This window comes from Oncorhynchus kisutch, linkage group LG24, assembly GCF_002021735.2.
Source record: "Oncorhynchus kisutch isolate 150728-3 linkage group LG24, Okis_V2, whole genome shotgun sequence".
NCBI lineage: Eukaryota > Metazoa > Chordata > Actinopteri > Salmoniformes > Salmonidae > Oncorhynchus > Oncorhynchus kisutch.
Genome location: NC_034197.2, coordinates 34,286,107 through 34,298,334, shown reverse-complemented (window position 1 = coordinate 34,298,334; position 12,228 = coordinate 34,286,107). Strand labels below are relative to the sequence as shown.

Below are 12,228 nucleotides of genomic sequence, written 5' to 3'. Positions count from 1 at the left end.
TGCTCGATGCTAGGTACAAGGACCACTACTTCTTTAACAGGCATTCTCTCTGAGCCTCTTTACCATGTCACCACCGTGCTCGACGCTAGGTACAAGGACCGCTACTTCTTTAACAGGCATTCTCTCTGAGCCTCTTTACCAAGTCTTCGTCTTTACCCAAGATGGTAATTTTGAGTTTCTTATGTATCATTATGATTACACCTTTAGTTATGTTTGGGGCTGATGAAATAACAGTCATCGGTCATCCCCACCCATTGGTCATCCCCACCCATTGGTCATCCCCACCCATTGGTCAACCCCACCCATTGGTCATTCACCACCCATTGGTCATCCCCACCCATTGGTCATTCCCCACCCATTGGTCATCCCCACCCATTGGTCATCCCCACCCATTGGTCATCCCCACCCATTGGTCATTCCCACCCTTTGGTCATCCCCACTATTGGTCAACCCCACCCATTGGTCATCCCCACCCATTGGTCATTCCCACCCTTTGGTCATCCCCACTATTGGTCAACCCCACCCATTGGTCATCCCCACCCATTGGTCATCCCCACCCTGGTCATTCCCACCCATTGGTCATTCCCCACCCATTGGTCATCCCCACCCATTGGTCAACCCCACCCATTGGTCATTCACCACCCATTGGTCATCCCCACCCATTGGTCATTCCCCACCCATTGGTCATCCCCACCCATTGGTCATCCCCACCCATTGGTCATCCCCACCCATTGGTCAATCCCACCCATTGGTCATCCCCACTATTGGTCATCCCCACCCATTGGTCATTCCCACTCATTGGTCATCCCCACTATTGGTCATCCCCACCCTTTGGTCATCCCCACCCATTGGTCACACCCATCCTTTGGTCATCCCCACCCATTGGTCACACCCACCCTTTGGTCATCCCCACCCATTGGTCATCCCCACCCATTGGTCATTCCCACCCATTTTTTGTTGTTGTTGGGGGGTATTTTCCTTGTTCTAAGAAAAACTCAAATATCCTCATATTTTTTATTACTATTAAATGGTCTAAATTAGTTTAAACATAGGAAGAAATAATAAAAAACAAGCAAAAAGGAATTGTTTGGAAACACCTTAGGAGGGACTGTTAATCTATCGTAAGCAGTTTAATCCATAGGGATGCAATGTGCTGTAGACCCACAAGGAAGCAACCCCAGTCTGTATGGCACTTCAATATATTATCCATTGTTCATTAATTGGTGTGGAGTCATCAATGTCTAAATGTCCTGGAACATCAGCAATTTAATAATAATGACAGAGTCCAATGCTCAGCAATAATAATAATAATAATAATGACAGAGTCCAATGCTCAGCAATAATAATAATAATAATAATGACAGAGTCCAATGCTCAGCAATAATAATAATAATAATAATGACAGAGTCCAATGCTCAGCAATAATAATAATAATAATAATGACAGAGTCCAATGCTCAGCAATAATAATAATAATAATAGTGTTCCTTTCACCCAATTGCGAGGGTTTCCTCATCATTGTCCTATGGCAGCACCTAGATCTGTCAGCTCGTCACCTTGTGTGTTGGACTTGATGTGCTTATCAAAGAAGTCTTTAGCCTCCCTGGCAGTAGAACATGTGTGTGTTGTATTCTGGAAGGTCAAGATATGTTTTGTCGGGTGGATGAAGCCGCATCTTAGGTTTAGCCTGCGTAGCTGGGATCTCACTTCTCTGTAGGTCTCCCTCTGTTTTAGCAGTTCAGTACTCAGGTCTGAGTAGATGCTGAACCACTTCCCCACATAGGTCAGACCCCTGGATTCCGCTGCAAGGCGAACAATTCACAGCTTGACTTCAAAGCTGTGGATCAGTACAATCATAGACCAGATCCATTCCTGAGAGGACCTGTGCGATGCACAATGTTAATCGGTGGCATGGGACCCAGCCTCTCCTGCCTGGACAGTTCATAGAGAAGATGAAGGAAGTTGAGATGCCCGCTTCAATTTCAAGTCCTTTGACCCACACATTGAATTCCATCTTCTCTTTTAGGAGTTTAATTATCCTTTCCAACCGAGTTTGTGCTGTTTCCAAGTCTGTCTCATTGGCTATCCTCTCCAGACTTTCCACTTTGGTTGAATAGGTATCCACTTCAGCAGTAATCACTGCCAATGATTAATTTACCGGTTTTAATTGTAAGTTGAGGGCAGAGGTAATCTCCTCACGAACATTCTCTTGTATAGTAACGGCCAGCTCTTTCTGTTGTCTGGTATTGAGACACCATGTTCCCACAGATGAATTGTGCACTGACAAATTCTAGCTCCTTGAACAGCATAGTACACCTGCTAGTTATTTCTCGTCACAATGTTTGGGTATTTTAGGTATTTTATTAGGATCCCCAATAGCTGTTGCAAAAGCAGCAGCTACTCTTCCTGGGGTCCACATGAAACATGACATAATACAGAACATTAATAGACAAGAACAGCTCAAGGACACAACTACATACACTTAAAAACGGCACACAGCCTACATATCAATATATACACAAAATATCTGGGTCAAATAGGGGAGAGGCGTTGTGAGGTGTTGCTTCATCTGTTTTTTTAAACCAGGTTTGCTGTTCATTTGAGCAATATGAGATGGGAAGTGAGTTCCATGCAATAAGGCTCTATATAATACTGTACACTTTGTTGAATTTGTTCTGGATTTGGGGACTGTGAAAAGAACCCTGGTAGCATGTCTGGTGGGGTAAGTGTGTGTGTCACAGCTGTGAGTAAGTTTACTATGCAAACAACTTGGAATTTTCAACACATTAATATTTCTTATAAGAAGAAGAAGTGATGCAGTCAGTGTCTCCTCAACTCTTAACAAAGAGAGACTGGCAGCATAGTATTTATAGTAGCCTTCTGATTACAATGAAGAGCAAGACGTGCCACTCTGTTCTGGGCCAGCTGCAGCTGTACTAGGTCTTAAAAAAAAAAAAAAACGTTATTTAATTAGGCAAGTCAGTTATGAACACATTCTTATTTTCAATGACGGCCTAGGAACAGTGGGTTAACTGCCTGTTCAGGGGCAGAACGACAGATTTGTACCTTATCAGCTCGGGGATTTGAGCTTGCAACCTTCTGGTTACTAGTCCAACGCTCTAACCACAAGGCTACCCTGCCGACATTAACAGCAACACTTGACCAGATGGCTGGATAATAATCAAGATAAGACAAAACTAGGGCCTGCAGGATTTGTTTTGTGGAGTGTGGTGTCAAAAAAACCAGAACATTTCGGTTTTGCGGACAGACCTCTCCCCATCTTTACAACTATTGAATCTATATGTTTTGACCATGACAGTTTACAATCTAAGGTAACACCAAGTAATTGAGTCTCCTCAACTTGTGCACCCAGAGTCTCCTCAACAACTGCACCCAGATTCAGCTGAGGTCTAGAGCTTAGGGAATGATTTGTACCAAATACAATGCTCTTAGTTTTAGAGATATTCAAGACCAGCCCTCTACTTTTTTATATATTTACCAATGACCTGCCACTGGCATTAAACAAAGCCTGTGTGTCCATGTATGCTGATGATTCAACCATATACATCTCAGCAACCACAGCTAATGAAGTCACTGAAACCCTTAACAGGGAGTTGCAGTCAGTTTTGGAATGGGTGGCCAGTAATGAACTAGAAGTGCCCTAGGTACACCACACTCTACATGTTTGACATTAGAGAAGCTTCCATTAAATAAAACCCTTTGAATTATATTAGATAGATGGCTCTGAATCCACAATATGGCAGAAGTTGAAAAGGCATTACACATGGTCATGGTCAATAATATCAAAGTCTGCACTGAAATCTAACAGTACAGCACCCACCATCTTCTTCTTATCAATTCATTTCAACCAATCATCAGTCATTTGTGTCAGTGCAGTACATGTTGAGTGCCCTTCTCTATAAGCATGCTGAAAGTCTGTTGTCAATTTGTTTACAGAGAAATATTATTTAATTTGGTCAATACATTTTTTCCCAAAAAGTTTGCTAAGAGCTGGCAGCAAGCTGATTGGTCTGCTGTTAGAACCAGTAAAGGCCGCTTTATCACTTTTGGTTAGCGGAATGACTTTGGCTTCCCTCCAGGCCTGAGGACAAACCTTCCTCTAGACTCAGATTAAAGATATGACATATAGGAGTGGCCATAGAGTCAGCTACCATCCTCAGTAGCCTTCCATCTAAATTGTCAATGCCAGGAGGTTTGTCATTATTGATCGAATAACAATCATTTTCCTACCTGTCCCACGCTAACTTTACAGAATTCAAACTTACAATGCTTTTCATTCAGTTTGTGTTTGTATTCATGAATACGATGGCTCACTGTTTGTTGTTGGCATTTCCTGCTTAAGTTTGCCCACTGTGCCAATTAAGTAATCATTATAATAATGTGCAACATCAATTGGTTTTGTGATGAATAAGCTGATCTGATTCAATGAAAGATGGAGTTGAATTTCCATCATTCTTTATATCATTGATCTTGGCTTCATGATACCGTTTCTTCTTTTTATTGAGTTTAGTCACATCATTTCTCAATTTGCAGTAAGTCAGCCAGTCAGATGTGCAGCCAGACTTATTAGACACTCCTTTTGCCTCATCTCTTTCAACCATACAGTTGTTCAATTCCTCGTCAACCCATGGAGCCTTAACAGTTCTAATGAATGTCTCACACCTTAATAGGATGTTTCATATGGAAACGTTTTGGGAAATAAGTCTGTTAATTCATAGTGATTTGGAAAAGAGGAACATATTATGACAGAATGAATCAAATAAAGTAAAATGACAGAGGAAGGTATATTGCTGCTGAGCCCATGAAAGACTCAATGTAATATACAGGGATATGTCAGTTGTTAGCACCTGACATACCAGCATCACTGGAGAAAAGCAAAATATCAGGGAGACATTAACAGCCATTTGGCATTCTAGATATCATTGTCTTTAGTAATGGACTTGGGTGTCAACCAATTAATTATTTTTTTCCATAGCATAAGCTCACAGTATGGGTTTGTTTTAACCGTCGGACTGACTCTGGGTCAGTAGTAATAGTGTAGCCCTGATAATATTACCATATTTTGTGTTAAACCTGACTTCTGGTCAGTGCTTAAAGCTCACCTGGTGTTGAGGGGCTGGATGTGGATAGTGCTGAGCTCCTGCAGGTTATGATGAGGGTGTGTGTGTGAGAGAGCGCACGTGAGAATACTGGAGTTGGGTAAAGGAGCGTGGTTCCTCTTGGTGTGGCGGGTACAGCAGGTGCCCGTCATGCCTTCTTGGCTGGAGAGGGAGGGGCTTTGAGACGGATAGCTCTGGAGTGCCCCCTCCAGGTAGCTCTGCTCATAACACAGCTCATCTGCAAACTCATGATTCTACAGAGAGGAAGAGAGAGAGGAAGAGATGGGGGAAGGGGGAAGAGAGAGAGGAAGAGAGAGGGGAGGAGGGGGGGGAGAAGAGAGGGGGGAAGAGAGAGAGGAAGAGAGAGGGAGGGGGGGAGAGGGGGGGAGAGAGAGGAAGAGAGTGGGGAAGAGAGGGGGGAAGAGAGAGAGGAAGAGAGAGGGGAGGGGGGAGAGGGGGGAAGAGAGGGGGGAAGAGAGAGGAAGAGAGTGGGGAAGAGAGGGGGGAGAGAGGGGGGAGAGAGGGGGGAGGGGGGGGAGAGAGAGGAGAGAGAGGATGAAAGAGAAGAGGAGGAACATCTGAAAAACACATAATTTAACTCAAATTCATGTCCTTTGGGGGTTTGATTTTAATATTATTTTACATTTGATAAAAATATATATATATTTAACATGGACTTTTTTCTTGTTTGATGTGCTTGTCACCTTCTGTGTGTGTGTGTGTGTGTGTGTGTACTCACTGTGGTTTTCTCCAGACAATGCAGCAGGTGGTGGTGTTGGCTCTCTAATAGGGACTGGTTCTTGCTCAGGTGCTGCTCCTCCTCAATGGAACTCTGCAACACACACACACACACACACACACACACACACACACACACACACACCACACACACACACACACACACACACACACACACACACACACACACACACACACACACACACACACACACACACACACACACACACACACACACACACACACACACACACACACACACACACACACACACACACACTGTGAGTGAAAATGCTCCACAGTGTTGTTTGCCAACAGATAGAAGGGTTTCTAGGTGTGTGTGTCTGTTTGCTGTCTCTGTACCTGGTCTGAAAGGTTCATCTTGTAAGGAAGTTGCTTCAGGTCAAAGGTGAAAGAGGAGACAAAAAGACACACAGGTAGAGTTTTACTCGGTTTTCATTTCAGTATAATGAACGCTCAGTGTGTGTGTGCGAAAGAGGGAGAGAGTGTGAGTGTAAATGTGGGAGTGGTTTGTTCTGTGTTTGTGGGGCACGACGCCCTCTTCTCTGAGTCAGATTGTCTGAGTGGGTTTCTGCTACTGACTATATCTCTGGGTTCTGGGCTGCTACTGGCGATATCTCTGGGTTCTGGGCTGCTACTGGCGATATCTCTGGGCTCTGGGCTGCTACTGACTATATCTCTGGGTTCTGGGCTGCTACTGACTATATCTCTGGGTTCTGGGCTGCTACTGGCGATATCTCTGGGTTCTGGGCTGCTACTGGCGATATCTCTGGGTTCTGGGCTGCTACTGGCGATATCTCTGGGTTCTGGCCTGCTACTAGCTATATCTCTGGGTTCTGGGCTGCTACTGGCTATATCTCTGGGCTCTGTCTGGGCTGCTGCTGCTGGCTATATCTCTGGGCTCTGTCTGGGCTGCTGCTGCTGGCTATATCTCTGGGCTCTGTCTGGGCTGCTGCTGCTGGCTATATCTCTGGGCTCTGTCTGGGCTGCTTCTGCGGCTATAGCTATGGGCTCTGTCTGGGCTGCTGCTGGCTATATCTCTGGGCTCTGTCTGGGCTGCTGCTGGCTATATCTCTGGGCTGCTGCTGGCTATAGCTATGGGCTCTGTTTGGGCTGATGCTACTGGCTATAGCTATGGGCTCTGTCTGGGCTGCTGCTGGCTATATCTCTGGGCTCTGTCTGGGCTGCTGCTGGCTATAGCTATGGGCTCTGTCTGGGCTGCTGCTGGCTATATCTCTGGGCTCTGTTTGGGCTGCTGCTGGCTATATCTCTGGGCTCTGTCTGGGCTGCTGCTGGCTATAGCTATGGGCTCTGTTTGGGCTGATGATACTGGCTATAGCTATGGGCTCTGTTTGGGCTGATGCTACTGGCTATAGCTATGGGCTCTGTTTGGGCTGATGCTACTGGCTATAGCTATGGGCTCTGTCTGGGCTGATGCTACTGGCTATAGCTATGGGCTCTGTCTGGGCTGATGCTACTGGCTATAGCTATGGGCTCTGTTTGGGCTGATGCTACTGGCTATAGCTATGGGCTCTGTTTGGGCTGATGCTACTGGCTATAGCTATGGGCTCTGTTTGGGCTGATGCTACTGGCTATAGCTATGGGCTCTGTTTGGGCTGATGCTACTGGCTATAGCTATGGGCTCTGTTTGGGCTGATGCTACTGGCTATAGCTATGGGCTCTGTTTGGGCTGATGCTACTGGCTATAGCTATGGGCTCTGTCTGGGCTGATGCTACTGGCTATAGCTATGGGCTCTGTTTGGGCTGATGCTACTGGCTATAGCTATGGGTTCTGTTTGGGCTGATGCTACTGGCTATAGCTATGGGCAAAGGGAGCAGGAGCAACAGCCTAGAGGGTCAGACGGCTGGGTGTTTGGCTCAAAAGTTGATTAATGTTGATTACAATGTTTATTAATTTATGTCAACTACATAAATAAATTAGTGCGTTGAAATTAAGTATAAGGATGCGTGTTCGGTCTGTAGTATAACTCAGGCTAGATATAGAGGGGCAGTAGGCCTCTAAAACTCACTATTTACTAGATTGCAGTGTGATGTCAGTCAGAGATAATGGGGGAAGCTCTTTCCTCCAGATACGTGTAACAGGTGTGAAATGGCTAGGTAGTTAGCATCGGCCTAGTAGTGTTTCAATCGTTGCCGTCACTCGCTCTGAGACCTTGAAGTATGAAGTAGTTGTTTCCCTTGCCCTGCAAGGGCCAAGGCTTTGTGGAGCGATAGGTAATGATGATTTGCGGGTGACATCAACACATTGTTGATGTGTTCATAGTGTCCCTGGTTCAAACCCAGCTTGGGGCAAGGAGAGGGACAGAAGCAACACTGTTACGTACGCATACTGTAAACTTTCACTGGGTTGCATCAGTCAGGGCTGACAGGACAGCGCACTGCAATCCCTGACAAACCCCTTTGCTTGGCTTGTTAAAATGCATAAACATCACACCACCTAAAATCTACCTTTACTTTTTATAAATTCAGCCTGAATTTAAAATGGATTAGATGTAGATGTTGTGATCCAGCCTGAATTTAAAATGGATTCAATGTAGATGTTGTGTTCCAGCCTGAATTTAAAATGGATTAGATGTAGATGTTGTGATCCAGCCTGAATTTAAAATGGATTCAATGTAGATGTTGTGTTCCAGCCTGAATTTAAAATGGATTAGATGTAGATGTTGTGTTCCAGCCTGAATTTAAAATGGATTCAATGTAGATGTTGTGTTCCAGCCTGAATTTAAAATGGATTAGATGTAGATGTTGTGTTCCAGCCTGAATTTAAAATGGATTAGATGTAGATGTTGTGTTCCAGCCTGAATTTAAAATGGATTCAATGTAGATGTTGTGTTCCAGCCTGAATTTAAAATGGATTAGATGTAGATGTTGTGTTCCAGCCTGAATTTAAAATGGATTAGATGTAGATGTTGTGTTCCAGCCTGAATTTAAAATGGATTAGATGTAGATGTTGTGTTCCAGCCTGAATTTAAAATGGATTCAATGTAGATGTTGTGTTCCAGCCTGAATTTAAAATGGATTAGATGTAGATGTTGTGATCCAGCCTGAATTTAAAATGGATTCAATGTAGATGTTGTGATCCAGCCTGAATTGAAAATGGATTCAATGTAGATGTTGTGATCCAGCCTGAATTTAAAATGGATTCAATGTAGATGTTGTGTTCCAGCCTGAATTTAAAATGGATTCAATGTAGATGTTGTGTTCCAGCCTGAATTTAAAATGGATTAGATGTAGATGTTGTGTTCCAGCCTGAATTTAAAATGGATTAGATGTAGATGTTGTGTTCCAGCCTGAATTTAAAATGGATTAGATGTAGATGTTGTGTTCCAGCCTGAATTTAAAATGGATTAGATGTAGATGTTGTGTTCCAGCCTGAATTTAAAATGGATTCAATGTAGATGTTGTGTTCCAGCCTGAATTTAAAATGGATTAGATGTAGATGTTGTGTTCCAGCCTGAATTTAAAATGGATTAGATGTAGATGTTGTGTTCCAGCCTGAATTTAAAATGGATTCAATGTAGATGTTGTGTTCCAGCCTGAATTTAAAATGGATTAGATGTAGATGTTGTGTTCCAGCCTGAATTTAAAATGGATTAGATGTAGATGTTGTGTTCCAGCCTGAATTTAAAATGGATTCAATGTAGATGTTGTGTTCCAGCCTGAATTTAAAATGGATTAGATGTAGATGTTGTGTTCCAGCCTGAATTTAAAATGGATTAGATGTAGATGTTGTGTTCCAGCCTGAATTTAAAATGGATTCAATGTAGATGTTGTGTTCCAGCCTGAATTTAAAATGGATTAGATGTAGATGTTGTGATCCAGCCTGAATTTAAAATGGATTCAATGTAGATGTTGTGATCCAGCCTGAATTGAAAATGGATTCAATGTAGATGTTGTGATCCAGCCTGAATTTAAAATGGATTCAATGTAGATGTTGTGTTCCAGCCTGAATTTAAAATGGATTCAATGTAGATGTTGTGTTCCAGCCTGAATTTAAAATGGATTAGATGTAGATGTTGTGTTCCAGCCTGAATTTAAAATGGATTAGATGTAGATGTTGTGTTCCAGCCTGAATTTAAAATGGATTAGATGTAGATGTTGTGTTCCAGCCTGAATTTAAAATGGATTAGATGTAGATGTTGTGTTCCAGCCTGAATTTATAATGGATTCAATGTAGATGTTGTGTTCCAGCCTGAATTTAAAATGGATTAGATGTAGATGTTGTGTTCCAGCCTGAATTTAAAATGGATTAGATGTAGATGTTGTGTTCCAGCCTGAATTTAAAATGGATTCAATGTAGATGTTGTGTTCCAGCCTGAATTTAAAATGGATTAGATGTAGATGTTGTGTTCCAGCCTGAATTTAAAATGGATTAGATGTAAATGTTGTGTTCCAGCCTGAATTTAAAATGGATTCAATGTAGATGTTGTGTTCCAGCCTGAATTTAAAATGGATTAGATGTAGATGTTGTGTTCCAGCCTGAATTTAAAATGGATTAGATGTAAATGTTGTGTTCCAGCCTGAATTTAAAATGGATTCAATGTAGATGTTGTGTTCCAGCCTGAATTTAAAATGGATTAGATGTAGATGTTGTGTTCCAGCCTGAATTTAAAATGGATTAGATGTAAATGTTGTGTTCCAGCCTGAATTTAAAATGGATTCAATGTAGATGTTGTGTTCCAGCCTGAATTTAAAATGGATTAAATGTAGATGTTGTGTTCCAGCCTGAATTTAAAATGGATTCAATGTAGATGTTGTGTTCCAGCCTGAATTTAAAATGGATTCAATGTAGATGTTGTGTTCCAGCCTGAATTTAGGAGTAAAAAATAGGAGTAAAAGGAGTAAAAATAGGCTTAACAAGTCACATAAAAAGTTGCATGGACTCACTCTGTGTGCAATTATAGTGTTTGACGTGATTTTTTAATGACTAACTCATCTCTGTACCCTACACATACAATTCATTATCTGTAAGGTCCCTTACAGTGCATTTCAAACACATATTCAACCACAAAGACCAGGGAGGTTTTCCTCCCGGAGAGGAAGGACACTGCTCAGGGACTTCACCATGAGGCCATTGGTGATAGCAGAAAACTGCGGATGGATCAACAACATTGTGTTACTCCACAATAATAACCTAAATGACAGAGTGAAAAGAAGGAAGCCTGTACAGAATATAAATATTCCAAAACATCCATCCTGTTTGCAATAAGGCACTAAAGTAAAACTGCAAAAATGTGGCAAAGAAATTAACTTAATGTCCTGAACACAAAGCGTTATGTTTGGGGCAAACACATCACTGAGTACCACTTTTCAAGCATGGTGTTGGATGCATCATGTTATGGGTATGCTTGTCATCAGCAAGGACTAGGAAGTTTTTTTTATAAAAAGAAATGCAATAGAACTAAACACAGGAGAAACCCTAGAGGAAAACCTTGTTCAGTCTGCTTTCCAACAGACACTGGGAGAAAAATGCACCTTTTAGCAGGACAACAACCTAAAACATAAGGCCAAATATACACTGGAGTTGCTTACCAAGATGACATTGAATGTTCCGGAGTGGCCTAGATACAGTTTTGACTTGAATCGGCCTGAAAATATATGGCAAGACCAGAAAATGGTTGTCGAGCAATGATCAACAACCAATTTGACAGAGATTGAAGAATTAAAAAAATAATAATATGCAAATGTTGCACAATCCAGGTGTTGAAAGCTCTTAGAGATTTACCCAGAAAGACTCACAGCTATAATTGCTGCCAAATGTTATTCTAACATGTATTGACTCAGGGGTGTGAATAACTCTGTAAATGAGATATTTCTGTATTTCATTTTCAATAAATTTGCTAAAATGACTAAAAACACGTTTTCACTTTGTCATTATAGGGTATTGTGTGTAGATGGGTGAGATTAAAATGTATTCAATCCATATTTGAATTCAAGCTGTAACACAACAACATGTGTAATAAGTCAAAGGGAAAGACGACTCTCTGAATGCATTGTATGTATACATTTACAGATGTCCATCATCCATTTCGTACGATCCGTTACAAATTACAATTCATACAAATTGTTACGAATATTGCCAAACGTATGATATGTTACGAATTCCAATTTTTTGGCGCTGACCTTAGATGGTGGCTACGTGGTTAACACTAACGTTAGCTAGGTGGCTAACGTTAGCTAGGCGGCTAGGGGTTAGGGTTAGAAGTTAGGTTAAAGCAGGGCTCTCCAACCCTGTTCCTGGAGAACTACCCTCCTGTAGATGTTCACACCAATCCCAGTTGTAACTAACCTGATTCATCTTATCAACCAGCTAATTATTAGAATCAGGT

General features: G+C 42.2%; 1 protein-coding gene across 2 annotated transcripts in view; it reads right to left on the bottom strand.

Annotated features, from left to right (window-relative positions):
- kcnd3 (potassium voltage-gated channel, Shal-related subfamily, member 3) overlaps positions 1-12,228 on the bottom strand; it is a 236,896-nt gene that overhangs the window by 4,685 nt on the left and 219,983 nt on the right. Inside the window, exons 5-7 of one of the 2 annotated variants that reach the window (XM_031803975.1) lie at positions 6,221-6,253; positions 5,859-5,951; positions 5,123-5,373 (exon numbers count right to left, since the gene is read on the bottom strand). In XM_031803975.1, the coding sequence (XP_031659835.1) occupies positions 5,123-5,373; positions 5,859-5,951; positions 6,221-6,253 (377 nt within the window). The remainder of the gene's footprint in view (positions 1-5,122; positions 5,374-5,858; positions 5,952-6,220; positions 6,254-12,228) is intronic. The other variant, XM_031803976.1, reaches the window with a different exon arrangement.